General features: G+C 35.8%; 1 protein-coding gene across 2 annotated transcripts in view; it reads left to right on the forward strand.

Moving 5' to 3' along the window:
• Window positions 1–24,377, forward strand: part of ARAP2 (ArfGAP with RhoGAP domain, ankyrin repeat and PH domain 2) — a 186,826-nt gene that overhangs the window by 60,631 nt on the left and 101,818 nt on the right. For both annotated transcript variants that reach the window (XM_088792544.1, XM_088792541.1), the window contains exons 10-15: window positions 9,079–9,194; window positions 11,825–12,024; window positions 14,902–14,987; window positions 15,754–15,936; window positions 20,221–20,395; window positions 20,851–20,985. In XM_088792544.1, coding sequence (XP_088648670.1) covers window positions 9,079–9,194; window positions 11,825–12,024; window positions 14,902–14,987; window positions 15,754–15,936; window positions 20,221–20,395; window positions 20,851–20,985 — 895 coding nt within the window. The remainder of the gene's footprint in view (window positions 1–9,078; window positions 9,195–11,824; window positions 12,025–14,901; window positions 14,988–15,753; window positions 15,937–20,220; window positions 20,396–20,850; window positions 20,986–24,377) is intronic.

A 24,377-nucleotide genomic window follows, 5' to 3' on the forward strand; every position in this document is an offset into this window, starting at 1 on the left:
CAGATATCTGGGCTCATTAGACCCATGGATTTAGAATTTCTGGGGAGAGGGTGTTGGAATCTGCATTCCTGTAAAGCGCCCCAGGTGACTCAGTGTCAGGTGATCCACAGAACACAGAGTAAAACACTGATCTAAAGTTCTTTAAGAATTTTAAGCGTCCAGGTAAAGTGAACAAAATATTTATGGAGTTGGAAAATGAGTAAACACAGTCTTCAACAACGTCGAGTTCTTCTGTAGTTCATCTATTAACTTAGGGCTGCTATACCTCTTTTTACGATAAAGTTTCATTTGGAAGCATATCCTTTTCTTGATTGTACATTTTGAAATATGCACACATTTAAGTGGAAAGCTAAGAAAATCATTATTAGTGGTAATACGTTTTTAAATTTTAAAGAACTCTTACTAATAAATTGTGTATGGTTCTAAACTATATCTGCTGGGTTTTTGTTTCTTGCTAAACTCTCTATAGTTTCTATATAAATTTTAATTTTTCAGCTTATAAATCCTATTTCATTCTTCTTCCTAACACAGACTTTTATCACCAGAGTATGCTCTGTTGGAGAAATTAAAACTCTGTTTGCAAAGTCAACATAAAGGATAGTGTTTGAAAACAATTTGAAACTGTTATTTCCAATAAGTTCCTTTAACTCTGTGTGTATGTCTGGAAATTTACTCTGATTTTGGAGAGTATTGTTAAACTTTTCTAGAGGTTTTTCTCTACTTCCAGTAGGGGTCCCTGAAAGTCCATGTCAAGCTTCCCTAACAATATTTTTTCAGTGATTCGTTCTCTCACTTTTTCTGGAACTGTCCCTTCTATTGAATCAAGAACTTATATTTTCCATGTTAAAGTAACTTTTAGGACACTATCATAATTATTGTATTAATTATTATTATTATTATTATTTTCTTTTTGAATGTGGCATAATATAACAAGGGGGACGCCAATCTGTACATTCTCACTGACAGTTCACTGACAGATCTAAACTCTACAGAACCTACGTGGGCTTTCCGTTTTCTCAGTTGCTCTGTTCCAATATTCACTTTTTTCATCTCTTTCTTTCCCTTTCATTCATTAGTGGATTGTAGGAACTGAAATTTGAAGTAACTCTTGGCTGGTAGGAGAAATACTTTAGGGAATACTAGTTTTTGTTTGTTTTGTCTTGTTTCCAGATATGCTCCAAAAAGTAGAAGAAAATTGTGAATAGATAAGTAAAAACATTTGTTAGAGACGAAGATGGCAAGGTAGAAACTGACACAAATTCTTTTTTTTAAATTTATTTTTAATTATGGTTATCATACAATAATTATATTAGTTTCAGGTGTGCAACATAGTGATTCAACATTTATATACCGATGTGATCACCGTAAGTCAGTAACCATCTGTCACCATACATAGTTATGATATTGACTATATTCTCTATGCTGTACACAACATCGCCGTGACTTATTTTATACCTGGATGTTTTATATCTCGCATTCCCCTTCTCCTTTTCTGCCCATCCCCCCATCCCACTCCCTCTGGCTGATAATTACTTTGTTCTCTGTACCTATGAGTTTGCTTCTGTTTTATTTCATTTGTTCATTTGTTTTGTCTTTTTTTTATTTGTATATGACACAAATAAGTGAAATCATATGGTATTTTTCTTTGTTCGACTTATTTCACTTAACGTAATACTATTTAGGTCCATTCATGTTGTTGCAAATGGCAAGATTTCATTCTTTTGTATGGCTGAGTACAAAGGTGGTATTTATGTGCCACCTTTAGCCATTCATCTGTTGATGGACATTTTGTTTGCTTTCTTATCTTGGCTATTTAAATATGCTTCCGTGAGCATAGGGGTGCATATATCTTTTCAAATAATTTTTGTTTTTTTCAGATAAATACCCAGAAGTAGAATTGCTGGGTTATGCGGTAGTTCTATTTTTAATTTTTGAGGAATCGCCATACTATTTTCCGAAGCGTAAAACTCTTTACGCAATTACTTAGTTGTAAAACCCTGTGGTGCCATTATCACAGAAGTTAAATGTAATCCCTTTAAATATTTAGCACTTTACAATCCCACCCCGCAAAATTTTTAATTTTTACAAATTTGTTCTATTATTTTTTTACCTCTGCTTATGTCTTATGTGCCTGCAATGCATTATAACTATGATAGTTTTTCTCCATTACTTCACCTTTGTATAAAATGAGCTGTGTGATTGAATTTGTACTACTGTGTTTCTGTGTTCATCCATTTTACAGATTTTTATTGGGCACCTTCTCATTTCTGGGCACTGCTCTAAGCACTAGGGGTATAGTGGTAACTCAGAAATTCCCTGCTTTTTAGGATTTTTAACTTCCAGTGGGGGTAGCACATAGTGATAAATAAACGAGATTTCTGGTAACCTTCTGTATATAGCTTTTTATTCCTTTTTGATTATTTTTTGGCAAGAATATTTATGATCTTTTTCTAAAGAATTATTTACATTTAAAATGCTATTTGCTATGTGGATAGATTCCAGTTTCACTTTAACCTTAAAAGTGTTATAATTTTTATATTCCCAAATTAATGGTATAAATATTTATTTTATTCAGTGCTGTGCCCTAAGAGTTCTAGGCAAGTAGCTGACACTCAGTAAACATTTCGTAGAGTGAGCTGGTTGAATTAATGGTTATTTGTAGCTGTTTTCTTGACTAGAGAGTTTATCTTTCAGAAAAAAATTTCTTTTTAAATTATTTTCTTTATAAATTGTCTTTTCATTTTCTTTCTCCATTTATTTATTGGGATTCTGTTGTCTTTCCTGACAATTTCTTTAAGCTCTTCATATAATGAAGATACTAATCTTCATGTCATATTTTCTGCAACTGCTTTTCTGAGCTATTGCTTATTTTTCATTTTTCATTTAATTTTTGTTGTATAGATTTGTTTATATAATTAAATTGTTTTTTTAATCAGTTCAAAGCTTATAGATTTTCTGTATCCTGGAAAAATAATTATTTTATAAATTTATTAATCTTGAAATGATCTGAATGTAGTATATAAGCCAGTATTTTTAAAGTTTTAAATGAGGTAAAATAGGAACATGCACTGAGGTATATGTAGTGTTCACTATACATATATATGTGTGTGTGTGTGTGTGTGTGTGTGTGTGTGTGTATATATATATGTGTGTGTGTGTGTGTGTATATATATATATATATATATATATATATATATATATATATATGTATGTATAGTATATATGGTATTGCTAGTTGGATGGAATTTCTGCATATGGATGTGAGATAAATTTAAGATATTTAGCTTTGGTTTCCATTTGTTATGTTGCCCTGACAGCTAGTCTCCCATCTTTTTCTAATGATTTTTTTTGAATATCATGTTAATATTAGTGGATTCATTATACCCAGATGTCTTGCTTGGTGAATTTGTGTATGTATCTATTTAATGATTATTATGGCATTGAGGTTTTCATCACATGAATTTACTTGATTAACATTCTCAAATCAGGGTATGACAAGAGACTCCTTCCCCCTCACTCCCCTAACATAATGTTCCCTGGTATCTGGCACGGGAATGAAACTCTGATAGCATTTAAATAGACCTCATAGGGCTATGGGTTGTGTGGTGCAGAAAGAAGCACTGGGGTGTAGGAGGTGGCCTCAAATTCTCTGGGTTCTCTATCTGGCCAAACTCTGCATCTGGTGTTTCCCAGGAAGTCTGATGCCAATGTCATACAATGCCACATCTGCTTTCAACAAATGTTTAAGCCCCGAGTTCTGAAATTCCTGGCATGGAAACCTGGCAATCCAGTGTTTCCCAAAATAGATTTCAGATTTCAGATATTTTAGGGTTAATAAACCCTTCTTTAATTTTTCTGCTTGGGGATCAAACTTTTATTTTGCTCTTTTCACTATGTGGTTTCAACCAGCTTCTGTTGCTACAAATTCGTACAAATAACGAATATCAGTATCTTGGTAAATACTTAACCATTAATTCTAATCTGGATTTTAATATGGAATTATTGGTGTGACTATTTTCAGTAATTATAAATAGAATGGAAGTATTTTTATTGAAGATAAATTCTGGTTTTGGAAACCCTCAAATGGAAGGATCGTCTGGATGTATTAGACCCTCAATTTATATTTCTTCATTCATTTTTTCCTAACAATGCTATATAAGGTAGATACAACTGTCTTGTAATAAGAGAGAAAATTGAGGTGTAGATTAATTAAATAACTTGCCAGCAGTCATATAGCTAGTAAATGGCTCAGCCAGGCTTCTCCCCCAGATCTGACTCCCAGTGCCACTTGGTCATCACCACCTTTGCAAGTGTCCAGATTTTCTCTGCCAAACATGCCTGTTTTTATGGTAGAACTAGTGGTGGGATTCATGCTTTCTGAAATCCTACATTCTGTGGCAGCAAACTAAATGTAAAATACTGTTTACTCCACAATCTGTTTTTAGCTTTATGCTTTCTATAATAATACGAGGTTGGACAATTAAGTTCATGAATTCATCCTAGAAAAAGTGCTGCATGTCTCATTGCTGTATATCACTGTGGTCACCTTCAAAGTACTCCTCTTGGGAAGCTATGCACCTATGTCAGTGCCTAGTCCACCCTTCAAAGCAATTTTGGAACTCTTTTTCTAGAAAGGCTATCAGAGCTGTCGTCGTATTACCCTTGATGTCCTGAATGTCATCAAAATGTCCCCTTTCAGGATTTCCTTTATCTTTGGGTAAAGAAAGAAGTCATTGGGGGCTAGATCAGGCGAGTAGGGAGGGTGTTCCAATACAATTATTTGTTTACTGGCTAAAAACTCCCTCATAGACAGTGCTGTGTGAGCTGGTGCATTGTCGTGATGCAAGAGCCATGAATTGTTGGCGAAAAGTTCAGGTCGTCTAACTTTTTCACACAGCCTTTTTAGCACTTCCAAATAGTCAACTTGGTTAACTGTCCAGTTGGTACAAATTCATAATGAATAATCCCTTTGATGTCAAAAAAGATTAGCAATGTCATTGCAACCAGTTTGCGGACTTAATTTTCAGGTCTCGTATTCTACCCATTTAGTTTTCATGTTGTTGCCTTTTTTTTTTTTTCCCACTCCAGTTTATAGCATTTTAAAGGTTGAAGGTTCGACTTGTGCCTATTTTTCAAAATGAGACTAGTGCTGACAATCAGGTTATAGTTAATGGGTAATTTATTTTAAATTTTCTTCAAAGTTTAACATTCACATTACATACCATTTTAAAAAATTTATGTATTCTTGCTAGTTATTTTAAACATGCACTTTCTTGTAACTGAGTTTTTAATAGGTAATATGTTCAGTTGGCTTCAAATTTAAAGAGGTAGAAAACAATAATAATTGCTAACTAGGACAATGTAGCCCTTACTGGGTGCCAGCAGTTCATTCATCCAAGAAGTTTTAATGTATTAATAATCCTCCCCACAGTGGTGTGATAGGTACTACTCTTATCCCATTTTGCAAATGAGCGAACTGAAGCACGAGAGATGTATCTGATCACACTGGTCTGGGTTTTGTCATTTGTCAACTGTCACTGCCTTTGGAAAGAATCTTAGGAACACCACTCTCTTTTCTAGGCTGGATTAGGTGCTTACCCTACATGCACTATTTTTTTTTATTTATTTATTTATTTTTTTTATTACAATTCATTACGGTTCTCTGTCTTGTCCTTTCCAGACTGAAGCTTCTCCAAGGCAGGTACCCTATGTTGTGCTTCAGTGTGGATCCAGGGCTTAGCACAATTTCTGGCACTTGCTAAGTACTTAAACACTGCTTTGCCAGGGTACATTTTCCATTTTAAAAATGGCTAGATCTGCTCTGCCTTCTTTACAGAATTATTTAGAAAATCAATTGAGAGTCCACAGCTGTTTGTCAGCTTCAGAGCACTACACAATAGATACTAAACCGATCATGGAGTGCCCTGTATGTGCTTATAGAAGACTCATGCTTCAAAACCTCTAGATATTAGCACAGGGGTTGGCAGCCCGGAGAAGTAGGATCTTGACAAAATCCAATGCATCACTGTGAGTTCTGGCCAGTCTGTTTTTTAACCAGTAGTCTTAATGATTTCAAATGACTTGTAGAATCTGATTGCATGCTTTTTTTTGTTGTTGTTGCTTTACAGACGGTAGAGAGAAGTGTTTATATCCTGACATTTAAATATTGCAGATTCCTACTGTCTAGATTCTACAACTGGTTCTGCTGTCTAATTCAGTGTTTCTCAATATTGGCTATATGTGAGAATCACAGTGTTGTAGTTTTGCTTTGTTTTGTAACTGAAGATTCTTAGGCTCTGCTTTCTGATTCAGGGAACCAGCATCTCAGGGTAGGAGGAGGGAGAAAATAACACAGGTAACTTTGATGAGCATCAAGGAATGAGATCTATTCTAGATGTTTTCTAAATAACTGTCTGCAAAGATGGCTTAATGTCACCAGAAATATTTTTTAATAAGAAACGCAGTTGTTTCATGTTTAATAACACTCCAGAGCACTGACATTTATTTTGTTCTTCTGCGGTACATTTTACAGTCCATTTGTGCTGGTGAGTTCAGTGGGTACTCTAATTACTCAAAACCATATGGCCATGGCAAGCAGCTGATAAATGGGTTGTGATTTTTTCTTTTTGTTCCAGGCTGAAAAAATCATCTTTGCTTTGCTTAGGAGAGATTTTGCAGTTTTGGGTCGACCCTCACTTAATTTGTTTTTAACAGAAATTGAAGCTTTGTATGTAGACATTTCATGACTTGCTTGTAGAAATGTGGGACCATATATTCAGGTTGGAGCCTTCAAAAGGCTCATCATTTACCATAAAAGCTGTCAGTGTTATCATCTGCTTGTCCGATGGTCTGAGTGTGTATCCTGCCCTAAGTACCTGCAGGCCAGACTCCCGTCAGAGAAAAGAACCAGCAGTGGTCTGATACCTGGCTCTTGTCAAAAGCTTCATTACTCAAATTTTTTGGAGGGGCAGGGAGTCTAACTGTTTTATTCTAGAGTTATCCCTGTATCCAGCTGGGCCATCAGAAAGCTGTTTTTAAAATATCTTCCCTTGCTTTTCCTACTTTATTTCCTGATTTATAAAAAGAGAGTTGACTTTCCAATCACCTGCAATGGGAGTTCCTCTAACAGTTACATTATCCGGCAGGACCATTGGTATGAATAATGGAAATGTTTTTTAGTATTATCATTCAGTAAGTAAGTATAACACTGTACCAATATATTGAAACTTATTAAAATGAGGTGGATTAAAAACGTTTAATTCCCCTCCTTTATCCAGAGATCACATTAAGCACTATTTTTTGGTAGGTGAAAATACATCACATTTTTCTAGCTATTTTATAACACTTAGCATGTCGCTGCATCTTTTCTGTTATTCACTCTCAATTTCTGGCTTGTTCCCTCTAACAAAATGAACCATTTGTTCTTTAGTCAGAAAAACATAATGTCCAATTACTTTGTTTTATAAAGGAATCATTTTCTCATTCTAACTAAAAACTTGTACATTAAAAAACAACGAAGAGAGGCTCTTTTGCCATTTGTGATGAAAGCTCTGGAAACATTTACAAGCAGGGGAAGATCTGTTGTAACATTATTTCACGTATTTTATGTCAGGAATGCATTGGTATCAAATGGCAAAAACCTTAAGGATAGCTTCAATAGATAGGGATTTATTTGTTTTAACAAATCTCTTGGTGTAGGCACTAGAGAGCTGATGCCACCAGGGAACGAGGTTCTTTCTGTTTTTTAACTCACTCTGGCATCCTGAGTACAAGAATTTGTCCTGAGGCTTTTCATCTCAAGGATTCTAACATTCTAAAATGGCTTCTAGATTTTATTTCTGAAGAAGATGGAAAGGCAAGGGGTGAAAGTCTTTTTCCAAAGCTTTTCCCTCCACCCTTCCACCCCAAATGAGGAATTATTTATATTTTATTGGACAAAAGTATGACATATATCCCCTCCTAGCTGCAAGGGGAATGGGAAAATAGTACTTTTAGCCTGTATAGCAGGGGAAACAAAGAGAAGAAGGCCTGTGAATTGTTACTTTCTGTCTCTGCCGGAACTGTCCTTACTGAAAATGGACCAATATTTTTTGTAGTCAGTCTTTAGTATGGCTACTTTCCCCCATCATAATTTAATTTAGGAATTCAGAGCACATTTCATCTGCATCTGTTCACATAGACAATTCATTTTTTGAGGTACAGATTAATTATATTTTTAACATGTTGAGATTATTTATTTGTTAATCAAATTCCCAGACCCTTAGGATGAGACAATATATTACCACCTTTAATGCTTTTGAAATGTAGCTTCTGTCGCTTTTTGAACAATTTCTAATTTTTATGAGACAAGCCAAACATAGTGGCTGTAAGTGTTGAACAAATGACAGGTTTCATATCAAAAAGAGCATTAGAGGAGCTTTTTAAGAATCTAATTGAAGGAAGAGGAAAGTCATAAAATATTGGAGCTGAGATGAAATTGTCAAATGAGTAATGCCTTTGTTTGGGAGTAAATGAGAAAAATAATGTGACAGAGCAGTGGTACCACCACACAGTAAAACAAAGAAACAGCGAACACATGACTTGGTTTCAGTCCCTTTCTCTGTGTATGTTTTCCATCTAATTCTATCTTCATGAGCCTTGATTTCTCCTTTTTTAAATATAAATAGTAACCTCACTGTGTCAGCTGGCTTCCCTACCTGGAAACTTCTAGGCCCATGGTAAGTGTTAGTTTCTTCTACAGAATGGATAAAGGTGAAGAAATGACCAACTTTTAAAAGCCAGGCATGTGTACTTCAAGATCTGTGTCCTGGTCAAGTTCTGTTTTATGTGAAAGAAACCCATATTTTATTAATAGACCACCTGTCGAGCTTAGAATGGCACTGGGTTATCATGTATTTAAAATGACTACCTAAAATAAGAAAACGGCTCTCAATGCATTTTTAATCAATTGTTTGATTCCATATACGTATGTGTAGTAAAATTTAGTAGAATTTATTGGGTTTTAGAGACTATAGTTGCCTTTTCAAAATCCATAGTTTTGGTTTCTTTATTATTTTTTTATATTTTTCTTCAAACTAGGATTTCAAGAGTGGACTTGGTATTACCATAATTCCTATGAATGTAGCAAATGTAAAGCAAGTGGACCGAACTGTGAAACAATCCTTTGAAATAATCACCCCCTACAGAAGTTTTAGGTAAGCCGTATTTAAACAGTTTGTGTTTGTACTACTGCAGGAAAGCTGGGGGGGGGGGGGTGAAGGAGGGGCAGGGAGAGTACTTTTACGTTGCTAGCGGTGATTTGTTTTCTTCTAGGACACTCAGTAAAATTATGTTCTTTCCCATACTGTTTAATTTATTAGCCAGTATATGTAAACGCCTTGTAAAAGCAACTTGAACAATCACGCAACCTGAAAATATACTAATTTCATGAGATTTCAGTCATTTCTTTTCTTAATACCTCTTCGTCTTAATAGGCTTGCTGGGTATGTTAATTTTTCTTTATCGACAAATATATGAAAGCTTCACATTTTGAAGAAATAAAATACAAAGAGAATATTACGTTGTCTTTAAGCTGTATTGTTATTTACCTTGTAGCCTAATCAAATATTGTCCCTCCTTTAAGATCAAGTCCTAATTATAATTGCTCTATAACGATTTCCTAAAAGGAACTCCAGCTTAAAATGATGCTGAATTTAATGGATCTCCTAGCACATATTGATCGTATGCTTTAGCATTTTGTTATATGTCTTGTATTATGATATTCTAGTAATTAATTCATTATGACAGTGAAACAGGAAACCTAATATATGTTCTTAATATGTGTAAATAATCTATAATGACTGCATAGCTTTAACACACAGAAGAGGCATCAGTCAGTATCTGTTGAGTTCAACCATATTAATTCATTTGTCACAAATAATCAATCTACCACACAGTAATATGCAGGTCAGAGGCAATTGTCAGAGGCCTTTGAAGGACTAACAATTACTTAGCAATTTCCACAATACTACCAAGTCTAGTACTCAATTTATCTGTCAAAATATGTCTACTGGCTCAAATTTTAAGAAATAAATGATCACATGAAGAATAGTAAGCTTTATTTTCACATATGCAGACTCAAGCCACAACTGAAAATGTAGACATTGGCTGAGCTTTTTCTACTCATAACACCTGCAATACCAAATATGTGGGGTTTTTACTCATATCAACCAAGTCTCCAACTCTGGATACCAACAAGGGGTCCTACAATTTAATCCTAGTGTGCTACCAACTACCAGAGTGAGCATCAGACCCCACAGGTTTAAAGGCTCAGTCCCACAAACCGTCCTTCTTCAGACACCAGTCATAAGTATTGGGTTCCCAGGTTTACCCACATTTCTGTCTAACTTGGTTATAAATCAGGGTTCCCATGATCCTGTGTACCCCAGGTTTGACAGTTTAGTAGAATGACTCACAGAATTCAAGAAACAGTTTATTTATTGTGACCAGTTTATTATAAAGAATGAAACTCAGGAAGGGCCACATGGGAGAGCTGCATAGGGCAAGGTATAGTGGGTTAGTGGTGCAGAGCTTCCATACCCTCTCTGGGCACACCACCCTCCCAGCACCTCAGTGTATTTACCAACCTGGGAGCGCTTGTTTAGGTGGGGTTTTTTTTGAGGTTTCATTCCATGGGCATGATTGATTACATCCTTGGCCATTAGTGATTAACTCAATGGCCAACCCCTCTCCCCTTCCCAGAGGCGGGGGTGGGGCTGACTGAAAGTTTCAACTCTCTAATCACACCTTAGTCTTTCTGGAAACCAGTTCCCTCCCATCCTGAATCTGTCTAGGCCCCCAGCCACAAGTTACCTTACTAGCATATAAAAGACAGTTTTATCATTCAGGGGACTCCAAGTGTTCTGGAAGCTGTATACCAGGAACCAGGGGCCAACACCAAATGTCTGTTTTTCATTGTACCATATTGGATGTGACCAATCTCTAGATACTTCAAAAAAAAAAAAAAATCCATCGAGGCAGCTCACTTTTCTTACAGATTGTTTAGAATGTTAGTCATCTGTTATTTTCATTATGTTTCAAAGCATTTTCATCTTTAGAACAGAAAATTTTAATGTGAAGCATCATTCTGTGGGCCACTGACTGAGTGTGGAGCACATTTCCTGCCACATCAGGAAATATTTCTCAAAGGATTAAACTGATGTTTAATGTTTTATCCCTTCACTCAGGCACCCAATAAACACTAATATTAGAATAGATCAAAACATGGCTAAAAATGAGTTTGAATTCTGTTAGAATAATAATCATTTAAAACTTTTTTGATTTCTCAGTTTCTTAAAGCCATCTATACATATTTCTAATTAAAAAAGAATGCAGTTTTGGTACTAAAAGAATTAAGTTTCTGTTGGGTGTTTTTGATAATTTAGTTTCAGACTATCATTGCGTTCTTTCTTGGCCGAATAATCCTATAGACCTGAAACGCTGCCCGTCTCCTATTGTTTGTTACGTAATCACTGCTTAGGAAACATGGCCTCTCATTTAAGCTTTTGACCTACAAAGGCAATTTTTATATGCTGGTTAGAAAAATGTGTGTGTTAATTCTGGTTCAAGGTATGTAAACAAAGTCATAAGCAATGTGGACAATTCAAGGAAAAAAATGGATTTCTAAATTAGATGATTTTTAACAGAAAAGACTATTCAACTGCCTGGAAGGCATATTTTTCAGCTGCTGTTTAATTTGTGAGTGAAATGAATATGCAAACTGAACATACTGCTTAATTGGCCTTTACAAGGGAGATCGATAATGCAGAAATGTTAATTATTTCAGCTTTACAGCTGAGTCTGAAAAGGAGAAACAGGAGTGGATTGAAGCTGTGCAGCAATCGATAGCAGAAACACTCTCTGATTATGAAGTAGCTGAGAAGATTTGGTTCAATGAGTCCAACAGGAGTTGTGCAGATTGTAAAGCCCCGGATCCTGACTGGGCATCTATCAATCTCTGTGTTGTCATCTGTAAGAAGTGTGCAGGTAATTCGTGATAAGTTACACTCTTCACTGTTGGGTGGCAGATTGGCACTGAATGCTCTTTATTGTCAGATACAATGCCTTCCAGCTAATGGTTATGAGAAATAAAAACAGAGAAAGCTTATTACATGTAAATCAATTTTAGAAATGCAATTCTAAACTTCTCTTATGCATGACTTAGATATAAAAATTGATTTTTAAGCATGTAATCGTTTTTCTGTGCTTACTGGTCCATGTATGGATTTTTAAAAGACAACGTTGAAAGTTTTAGATTTTCGGTGAAAGCGGTTCAGAATGACCCCTAAACTCGTTTGCTCTTTTGTATGATTTGTCCTTTTTTCCCAGTCATTTTCATAAGACTTATTTTTCCCATCAAGGTTGTTCTGAGGTCTAAACTTGGTGTGCTGGATCTGGTATCTCTTATGATGAGAACTTTTATATAGAAGCATTTTCCAGGCATATTGATGTTTATGAGAGTACCCAGTGCTGTCACGGTTTTCTCATTGTGACCTTAACACTTTACAGATTATCTGATAACTCATTCATTGTATTTGGGAGCTCAGACAATTGTCCAAGGAGGTGGAGGCAGGGGACCCCAGCTTAGGTATGTGATCATGGAGGTCTTGGAGAAAGTTAACCACAACCCAAACTTTATTTCATCTTTTCAGCTCTACCAGGTCTTGTACTGGTCCTGGGAATTAAAAAGGTATAAGATGAGGCATTTCCTGCACAAATATATAAATAGTAATTACAGCAGAGGATCATAAGGGCAAGTGTAGAGTACAGGTTTCTTTGAGAGAACACAGAGGAAGAGTGCCTGTCTCAGCTCGAGCAAAGCGCAGGACAGGTGCATCAAACCCTTGATACTCTCTAGATCTACATGCTACCACGTTTCTCATCATATGAGGGTAGACTGCCTCACAAGCTGATTAACAACATCATTTGCAACAACAAAAAGCATCATCGAATCCCCCTCTTTGCATTTTCCCCATCGTTTTCTCCTCTCCAGTCTCATTGGAAGAGGTTGCCTTTGTGTTGCCCAAGGTCATTCTTCCTACTTACACTGCTTTTCTTCTCAGCTTAGGATCTCACCCCATCACTTATTCACTCTCTATGTAACTATTCAACTGCGATTTCTTTTGCTTCTTGCCTAAATCTGTCCTGTTAACACTGGCTTTCCGAAAACTCAGCCTTCCCTTCTATGTATCATTCTCTGTCTCTTTTGTCCTTTAATAGACAAATACTTTCAAGAGTAGTAGTTTGCACAGGTTTTCTTCATTTCTTTAACATCTAGTTTTTCTTCAGCATCCTGTAATCAGCCTTCTTTTCTTTCTACTCTAGTAAAAATGTTTTCACCACATTTACCAATGTTTTTTAACTCTCAGTTTCGGTGTGGTCAATTCCTATCTTTATTGTCTTCTCTGCAATATTTAGCACTCTTGACCAATTTGTCTCTCTATGACTTACATCCTCCCTCAACTTCCAGGACACTGTTTCCTCTTGTACTCTTACTACTCTGATCATCCTTTTCCAGGTTACTTCCTTTGCCTGCTGCTAAAATATATGTGTCCCCTTAGGTTACATCCTTGTTCTCTTTCACTCTGATGTTAAAAGATATTTATCATTTAAATTCAACATTCACTTTTAAGCAGATGATTCTCATTCTTTTGGAAACCACACTGTTCTATCTACCTACTAGACTCTCTACTAGGATTTGCCTCAAATACCTCAAAATTAACACGTTAAAAATGGAGCGCTCAGTGCTGCCCAACTCATTACAGTTTTAGCTGTACGTTCTCCTATATCCCAAATCTTCGTCAGAAGCAATACTCTCCACCCTACATTCAAGCCAAAACCCGAGAGACCCTTTTGACACTTTCTCTTTCCTTAAAGCCCACCAAGTCCCATCAGTTTTATTTTCTCAGTATCTCTAAATCTGTCCTCCATTTTGTTTCTCTTCCTGTCTCAACGCAGATTCTATTGTTTCTTGTCTAGGCTACTCCAGCCTCTCTCCCATTTTGCCTGTGTACTTCTAAGTTTGCCCTTCTCGTCTTTGGATGGTCTTTGTAAATGTGAACCTGTGCAAATTCCTGTCACAGGAATTCTAGGGTTTCGTACTCTGAGTAGTTTCCATTTCAAAGAAGGTAAGAAAGGAACCTCTCCCCTAATGTAAAGAGAATGAGCTTTCATGCTCCTAAAGCAAAAGGTCCTTATGATCAATGATAATGTGTTGTATACCTTGATTCCTTCTCAGAAAGAAAGCATCTGGCATATGCCTGAGTTCCCAGTAATGACTGAATGGTGACTCATACTGCGGAGTCGAATTCATGATACTAGAATACTGGCTGTTATTCTCTTACTATTCTCTTCCAAAAAAGCAGAATAAGGAATTCACTTCAGATTTTCAAGTACACATTTATTAAAGTTGGAGCTAGTGTTTTTAAGAGTAAAGGGATAATATCTGTATTCATACACGTGTAATTTACACAGACCCGTTATAAAATGTTTTCAGTTACCTACAATTTCTAGTTCATTGCCAAATGATGAAAAAAAATTATACGTATGTATATACACACATGCACACATACATACACAAACACACACACACATTCATGCATACACACTTGTAAAAGTGCAGTCTTATGCCAGTACAGGGTGGTGGCTGATGAAGGCAAGTGCTGTTATCCTCACTGTGGTTACTTGTAATTTCTGTATAATTACCACCACTACTTCAGGGTGGAAATTTATATTGTTGTGTTTTAAGTTGAAAAGGTATATAAATACACACATCCATGTATACGTACATGCACATTTTTTTTTAGATGAAAAATATATTTACATACAAATTAAAATAGAAATGCAACTGTGTTTTGACTTCAGGACAACATAGATCTTTAGGACCAAAAGATTCCAAGGTTAGAAGTCTCAAAATGGATGCCAGCATTTGGAGCAATGAACTCATCGAGGTAAGTGGGATTTAACTGTGGCAGTGGTTAGCAGAGATCTCTGGGAGGAGGTATGCAGGGGGGTGACATGCCTAACTTTAGGGGTTCTTTGATTAAGTTCTCACCACATTATAAAAATGGTTTACAGTCTATTTGATTGTAGCAACTTTCTACTTTAACTTTCAGAATGCTTCCTAAATGAGATAGTTATTTTTAAAAATAAAAGTACAGGGAGCTTTAATAGTAATAACTACTTTTCAAGGCTTGGCAGCTTTTTCGTTAAGCCAGAATTTACGTTCTTTCTTTTTAACCCAGCATGGATAAAATATTAGAAAAGTGATGAAAACATTGGGCAAAATTACCCTTCTTTATCTTGGCCATGCTCTGTCATTAGCTGCGATCACGTCTCACTGGCTGTCTCCAGATTCCATTTTCTGCCTGGGTTTCAGCACCATTCTCAACCGCATTAGCCCACCTACTCAGCCATTTTAAATGAAGCTGTCTTAATGTAAGCTTCAGAAAAATAATGCTTTTGCTGTGATTTGTGTGGCTTGCAATTTCTTTCCTCGCTAATCTTTTACCACGATTAAGAGCAGCTAGGCTGTATTTAAAATAGAAATAGCATCTGCCTTCACACTCCATCTTCCTGAGAGAGTTGGATCCTTCTTTCGTGTGTTTTTGCATATTTTATACTAAGTTCCATTTTAATTTGTAATGTAAGTCAGTTTTCTGCAGATTTAAATACGTTTTAGGAACTGATATGTTTTATGATTTTTTGTTAATTCAGCTTTTTATCGTCATTGGAAATAAAAGAGCAAATGACTTTTGGGCTGGTAATCTTCAAAAAGATGAAGAATTACAGATGGACTCACCGGTAGAAAAGAGAAAAAACTTTATCACTCAGAAGTACAAAGAAGGAAAATTCAGGAAAACTCTTTTGGCATCTCTCACCAAAGAAGAGTTAAATAAGGTACCTAATAAAATATAGCCACAGACGTGGATTTTAATTTATTTTTTAAAATATATGCCAAGGATTTTGAAAAGATATAAAACATATTTTACTAGTAGAAATTATTTTCTTTTGTGAGATTGCACCAGTGGTTTTCCCATGGTTTCACTTAAGGACTCAATATCAATAGCAGATCAACTCTTCGTCCATAACTGAGGTTTCTAGCTAACTTAGGCATACCCCATAGTTCTTAAAACTTGTGCAACTTTCCCGCCTTCAGGGCCAGGATACTCAATATAACTTCAGCTTGTACATTGCTGACTTCATGGCACCAAAATTAACATCATTTACTCAGTTGATTGTTACAGTAGTATTTGTTTAGTGCCCTGGTTAGAACTGTCATTTGTCTTTGGCTGAGTGGTTCCAGATTATTTTTGTGACCATTTTATGCTGCCCATTTGGTTTCAATCCTTTTGGGAAAGAGTTTGTTAAGCATCCTTCTCCCCTTTTTCAAATTGCTCCTTCATTTTCTCCTGTGTCAGGAGGCTCTTCTACATATAGATATTTAAAACATATACTTTTATATGCCTATAGTTTTTATGCTTAGAGAATATATTCTCTCATGGTTCTTAATTCTTCAGTATGCCTTTAACTGCAGTACTTATTAGCTAAGGATCCCCAGGGAAGTAGCATTACGCTGAACATTTTGGAAAATAAATAAAGGTCTTTCTACACTTCTCTAGATATTATAAGATATATGCAATTGATTTACATTTCTCTTCTTTTGATTAGTTCCCATAAACTACATTTTTCTTCTTAGTGCACCTCTGGTATTAGTAAAGTGAGGCCGCCAGTTGATTTTAAAGCAATTGCACACAATCAATTCAGGATTCAGGGTGGGTACATAAACTAGTGTACCTCAGGGAGATGGGATGGGAGTGGAGAACCATAAATTTATATAGGTTATTCTTAAGACATTTAATTTTGTTTGTATAGGTAATTATTAAGACATTTTTGTTTTCATGGGTGCTAATTATATTATTAAAATAACTGACCAATTATACCAGACATTTATGGAATAATGATAACAGAGTATTGTAGACCAAGGGTTATAATTAATCTGATTCTGTATACCAGAGGTCCATAATAAATGAGTATAGAACTAGATAAGTTGTGGATTTGGGGAAGACATTAGTGAACTTGGAGAACCAGGGCATATCTTCCTCCAATGGTTGCCTCTTTTTGATGGTTATGGGGATCTTATCTGTGGATAAATTTACTGATGTCCCCAAATGAGGTCTTGTCTGACACACCACACAGCTCCCATGAGCTAAGACATTAGGTAGGTTGTACATTAGTTACTGCTATTGCACTCTTCCTAAGACTATTATAGGAAAGTCTGCCTGTTAGGATTTACTTCCACATTGGCCTTCTTAAACAAGGCACTCTTAATGTTAGTGAATAATTTTTATAAAACATATATTTATTTTATTGAATAGATGCTTTTAAAAGTTAAGATATAATTTATATAAAATGTATAAGTTTAAGGTGTTCATCTTGTTGATTTGATACATTATATGTTGCAATATGATTGACACCATAGCTTTAGCTAACACTTTTATCACCACATAATTATCATTTCTTTTTAGCAGTGAGAACATTTTAGATCTAGTCTCTTAGCAATTTTGAAGTATATATTAGAGTATTATTGACTATAATCTCTATGCTGTACTTAGCTCTCCAGAACTTATTTAACTTATTTTCCTACTAGTTGCAAATTTGTACCCTTAAATGTCATCTTCCCAATTCCCCCACCCTCCAGCCCCTGGTAACCACCATTCTCTGTTTTTTGAATTCGCTCTTTTTTCAGATTCCACATAAAAGTGCTATCATACAATATTTGTCTTTCTCTGTCTGGCTCATCTCACTAAGCATAATGCCGTTAAGGTTAATTCATGTTGTCACAAATGGTAGGATTTCCTTCTGTCTCATGGCTGAATAATTTGTGTGTGTGTGTGTGTGTGTGTGTGTGTATCACATCTTTATTCATTCATTTGTTGAAGGACACTTAGGTTGTTTCCGTATCTTGGCTATTTTGAATAATAATGATGCAATGAACATGAGAGTGCAGATACCTTTCCAATATTTTGTTTTTATTTCCTTTGTATGTATACCCAGAAGTGGGATTGATGCATCATAAGATAGTTGTGTTTTTAATTTTTAAGGAATCTCTATATTGTTTTCCAGCATGGCTCACCAGCAGTGCACAAGGTTTCCCTTTTCTTCACATCCTCACCAGCCCTTATCTCTTGTCTTCTTCTTGATAACAGCCATTCTAAAAGGTGTGAGGTAATACCTCATTGTGGTTTTGATTTGTGTTTCTCTGGTGATTAGTGCTGTTGAACATCTTTTCCTGTACCTGTTGGTCATTTGGATTTCTTCTTTGGAAAAAATGTCTACTTAGTTCCTCTGCCCATTATTTAATCAGGTTGCTTTTTTTTTTAATTGAGTTATATGTGTTTATATATTTTGGATATTAACCCCTTATCCATTCTATGGTTTGCAAATATTTTTTCCTATTCATTAGGTTGCCTTTTTATTTTGTTGATAGTTTTACGGTGCAGAAGCTTTTTATTTTGATGTAGTCCCACTTACTGATTTTTGCTTTTGTTGCTTGTACTTTTGGTGTCATATCCAAAACATCATTGCCAAGACCAACGTCAAAGAAAGTACTGCCCATTTTCTTTGAGGAGTTTTATAGTATCAAGTTTTATGTTTAAGTCTTTAATACATTTTGAGTTAATTTTTGTAAGTTGTTTAAGACGGGGTCTAATTTCATTTTTCTGCCTGTGGTTATCCAGTTTCCCAATTTCATTTGCTGAAGAGACTAACTATCCTTTTCCCGCCGAGTGTTCTTGGTGAATGGATATTTATGTACACATAACAATTGCTGAGTTCTCTTGCAGTTGCTGGGGATGCAACTGTAGTGAAAAGTAGATGTGCTTCTCTCCTTCATGAGCGTGATCTTCATTCAGTAGTGGAGACTGACCATACATAGATGAAATTCAGTAAACATACTGTCACATACAGAGTGCTGTGAAGGAAAAGAATAGGATGATTAGAGAGAGCAAGAGAGGAAATACATAGGATTAGATTGGGAGGGCAATTAAAGGCCACTACAGTGGAAGGGACATTAGCTAGTTAGATTTTCCAACAACTTCGTTTTGCAGATGTGGGAAGACTAAGTCCCAGAGAGGAGAAGGGATTGATTGCCTAAGATCACCTAGCAAATTAGTACAGTCAGGTAACAAGAATTCAGGATTCGTGACTTTAATGTGAAGGAAATTTCTGGAGGTCAGCTGAACCATGGTAGAAAAGATAAGTACTATTTTAATAGTAGACCCTCCAGGCTGAAAGTGTGAATGTGTCCCGGGACTTCTTGGCTCTACACTCGCACTGAGCTACCCACTGGGATAGTTCATGATTACCCTGAAGTTGCATCACAGAGGGCAAATTACTAGTGATCCATCCAGACGCACCAGTCAGGAAGGAGGTAACTGGTGACCCTGAAGCTAAAGAGTCAGGGAGTCGGGGTGCCAAACTCGGAGAGTTTGGAAGCAAAGGGGAAGCCAATAAAATGAGGAAACAGGAAAAGAGGATGAGAAGAGATATGAAAGCAGCTTATTACCACAAGGAAAAAAGAAATCCTGTCCCAACAGTTCTACTGTTTGTGCAGTGATGACACATGTCAACAATGTTTTATTATGTCTGCTTACTGTTCCTCCTCTGCACATATCCCTCCCCCCCAAAAAAAATATTATTTCAAATTACCAAAGCACAGCAATAATTTAAAGATTCTACAGATCCTGATTAGGCTGGAAAATACATATATACATACATACATACATACATACATACATACAATATTCATATGACAGAACATTTAGTAGATGCATCATTATATTGCATTCGAAATATTTTTAATTTTCTGGGTACCAGTCATTATAATAGTATGTAAGTATTAAAAATCTCTTCCAAAAAAAATAACGATGGATTAGAAGGTTTGGAACACCACAGCACCAAAACAATGAATTGGGACTTGGAGGTCTTGGGTTATAACTTAAATTCTTACAAAGCAGACCTTTTGTCCCTATTACTTAATTCATGGCATACTTATTATTAGATTTCTTAGTTAAAAAGGAATGCAAACGTCATCTCATAAATGAATGGTCAGACTTTCACTCATTTTAATAGCTAGAATGGTATTTTCTTCCCTTAAAAGGTGTATTTTATTTTAATGACCAGGCTCTGTGTGCTGCTGTAGTGAAACCGGATGTTCTGGAAACAATGGCTTTGCTGTTCAGTGGAGCAGATGTCATGTGCACGACTGGAGACCCCGTGCACAGCACCCCGTACCTGCTGGCCAAGAAGGCTGGGCAGAGTCTGCAAATGGAATTTCTCTACCACAACAAGTTCTCGGGTGAGTCTCTGTCCCTTCATTAGCCTGGTTTCTTCTCATATATATCACTACATGACTGAAGCCCAAATATAAGAAGAGCCATCAGAATGTAGAAAAATATAATTACCCAAAACTTGGAAGATGCTTAAGGCTGTGTTTTCTTTCATTATAAGAAAAAAAAAGTATAGGAAATAAATCTTTTCTGTTTCTTTAATCTTACAAATGGAAGATTAAATCGGTTAATCCCACATAATCATTTTCACCAAAATTAAATCCGATTTTCATATATGAATAATAAACACAAGTGATTATTTTGGGAGTTTTTTTGCAAAGTAAAATAAATATCTTTGTATATGTTTTTCTGTGGTATATTTGAAGTAGTGTTTCTTCTAGCTCAAAGCTCACCTACATATTTATAAGCAAAGGAAAAACTTTATATTTTAGATTTCAAATGCATTTTTCTATACTTTTTCTAGATTTTCCTCAACATGACATTCATTTTGAAGGCGGGTTAAGTCAAGAATCCTCCCAGTCCACGTTCCTCTGTGACTTTTTGTATCAAGCTCCTTCTGCTGCTTCTAAACTCTCTTCAGAGAAAAAACTGCTTGAAGGTATCCTTTCTGCTCCTTTAAGATTTTATCCGATACAACTTTATTTCATTATCAAAACAATTAGGTTAAATTTTAGTATTTTTTTCCCTTAAAATGTTAGATTTGATCTTGTAGTAGAGAAATACTTTTTTTGAGGATTTATAAGTGCTTCCAGGCACAGCTAATATTTTATGAACTGCATCAGGGGTTTACTACTTGGCTGGAATGCTGAGTGAATGAATTCTCAACAGAATTCACTGATGTCTACCTTACGGCCAACCAATTCTGTTTCAGGATGTCGGGGTTATTCCCAAGAAATGGGAAACTCAGCCCATTCCTTTAAGGGACAGACACCCTAACCGGGGAGATAATATAGATAAATGTCAACCTGTAGAAAGAACTGACAAGATTTCAGTACATATTCTATCAGCATACTCCGTGATATCAAGTAATTCAGTTTGTTCTGATTGTGTGCGTGCATTTGTGTGCACACGTGAGTGCTCGTGTGTGGTATGTAAGTAAAATAAAGCTTAAGCATGGTTTCCAAATAATGATGGAGATTAATTTGATTTAACAACCTATTCTAGCTTTGGGGAATTTTCTGAGCAGGGTCCCAATAGGCTTTTCTCTGTCCTTGTGTCAGGCATGTGCTCCATTAGGAATACAGAAATGCCTAAAACACAGGCGTCACGCTCATGCTACATGTATTTGAACTAATTTTAGAACCATAGGCAGGAAAATATGAGATGTGTTTTACTGGAATAAAGAGAATTTGAAAGAGATCAAGCTGTATAGGGCAGTTGATGGTGGGCATTCAGAGGCTCAGGAGCCTAGTATTGGGTCCCTAGGTGGTATAATCCAGCTATATTACTGGAACAAAGGAACAATAGGATGAAAAACTCACTTTAGGGTGTTAATCCTGATCCATGAGCCTTTGAAATGATTATTTCATTATAAATCCTTTTTTTTTTTTTTCAAAATGATATCCCTAAGCAGAATTATATTGGGATTAACTGTACTCTATTAGAGTTTTCTGAAAACAGTAGCTATCCTTTAGTGAGCATGTACTATGTGTAAGGCGTTGCTTTAGGTACTTTACATACATTAATTGTAATCCTCATAAAAAGCTCTGCAAGACAGTCGGCATTATGCTGATTTGCACGTGAAAAACGGAGGAGCTCAGCATGAAGCAGAGTTTTACATCTGAGTTGTGTTATAAATGTTATTGTAACATTTTGGCCTTGGTCAAAGTGTAATGGCTGGGTGACACTAAGATGGCAGAGCACTTTTATCGTTTACATTTAGATGTTTTTGATTTCTTTCAGTAATTGTTTTTTAATGTCTTCCTTCACTCAACCTAATCAATAAAAATGTCAAATTTTACAGAAATTTTCTCCTTATCAGTATTTAACTCTGAAGTAGTCAAGAGTTGACTGATCAGAAAGATGAAGAAAGTACCTGAATAATCTGTGAATTGGCTGTAACATTTATTAAAATAATTTAATAACAAGGCAATTAATGGACTTGTAAATAAGTTTATAACTTTTTTAAGAATAATTCTTCTAAATAGTTGGACATCTAGACCTACCTTTCAAACCACTTATACAAAGATGAAATAGGGAATTTGAAATATAAGATTTTCTTCCTAGAGCTTTCCAATATATCATAGGCATGCTGCAGGCTAAAAATAAGGTTTTTGTTTGTTTGTTTGTTTTTGGTTTTTAAATTTATTGGGGTGACAATTGTTAGTAAAATTACATAGATTTCAGGTGTACAATTCTGTATTATATCATCTATAAATCCCATTGTGTGTTCACCACCCAGAGTCAGTTCTCCTTCCATCACCATATATTTGATCCCCCTTACCCTCATCTCCCATCCCCCAAAAAATAAGTTTTTAGTTTTTTTGTTTTTTTTTGACAATTGTAGTTATACTACCTATAGACTTTACTACCTATAGACTTATACTACCTATAGACTTACCTGGTTGTTTTTCTATTTCCTTGAAATAGATAATTTTTCTTAATCACTTGATGATTGACTTGATGTTTTGAACTTGTAACTAAATCATCGTTTACATTTGTCTTTTATTATAAATTCTATTGTTAAAATTTGTTTCAAAAAACAGAAACTGGTGCATTCTCTGTATGTATAATTTAATTAGGGATGTTTTCTCATTTTGGAATATTCTGTTTTAAGTAATATGAGATTGAACTTTTGTACTTCACTCTGTAGCACACAGAAAGTATTTCACTGGCAAGTAGTCTCCTGGTAAGGTATTCTTTAATGGTCTTCATGTCTTCCCATCCGGTTGGTCAGCAAGCTCTATTGTTGCAAACTCAAAATATTAATAGATCATGAAGCAGTCGAATACTCTCCTTCTTCACTAACATCGTCCTAGCCCCAGCCTCCATCATGTCCTGCCAGATCTGTAATACTCCCTCTTTGTCTGGCAATACCTGCCCTAGCGTCCCTCCAAACCATTCTCCAAAAAGTAGACTTAATGACCGTTAAAAATGTAAATCAGATCCTGTACTTCCATTGTTTAAGTACATTTAACAGCTTCCCATTCCAAAATATAGCCCTATTCCTTATTATGACCTACAAGACCTTCTCATACCTTCCAGCTTTCAGCTCATATTCTTCCTTCCTATGTTACATCATGCCTGGCCCCCCTGGTTTCCTGTCTGTTACTACAACATGCTATGTTCTTTTCTGCCTCTTCTGGACCTTTGTGATTGCTGTTCACTCTGCAAGGAGCTCTTCCCCCATTCTGTCTCCTCATCTTTCAGAGATCCATTCAGTGCTACCTTGTCAGAGAGACCTTTTGACCCCGTGCTAAAGTGTGTTCCCACTGCCAGCTCTTTCTTCTCTTTCAGTCTGCTGCTCATTTCCTTTGTAGCACTTAGCACATGAAGGTGATCCCTCCTTCACAGGTTTCTCGTTTCCTCTGGAGTTGAAGCTCAGTGAGGCATCAACATGTTCTGGCTTATCCAGGATTATCAAGTCTTTGGTGCCAAAACAGTGTCAACACATCGTCATCACATGATAACTATCTGTTGAATAAATGACCATTCCTTTAATCCTATTGCTGCCAGTGCAAAAGTGCAATATTTTGTTAATATATTGGTTTTCATCTGCATTAAATATATATAATTGATGGCACACAACATATTTTGTTCAGAAAGAGCCTACTTGAAAATAAAGAAGAAAATGTCAAACCACCAAGAAGCATTAAATTCCGGTGTTTTGTATTTTTCTTTTTCTCTTCCTCCTCAGGATTCTGTAGTGTTGTTACTCTGATTGAGCACCAGCTTTATGGAAAAGATGAATTATTTGGAAAGATTTAGAGATTAAAGTGTGGTTGTCACCCTTTGTCTCTGAATGGCAAGCACCTGGACTGCAGCACTCCA

The sequence above is a fragment of the Rhinolophus sinicus genome, chromosome 1, assembly GCF_057876585.1.
Source record: "Rhinolophus sinicus isolate RSI-liver-muscle chromosome 1, RSI-T2T, whole genome shotgun sequence".
Lineage (NCBI taxonomy): Eukaryota > Metazoa > Chordata > Mammalia > Chiroptera > Rhinolophidae > Rhinolophus > Rhinolophus sinicus.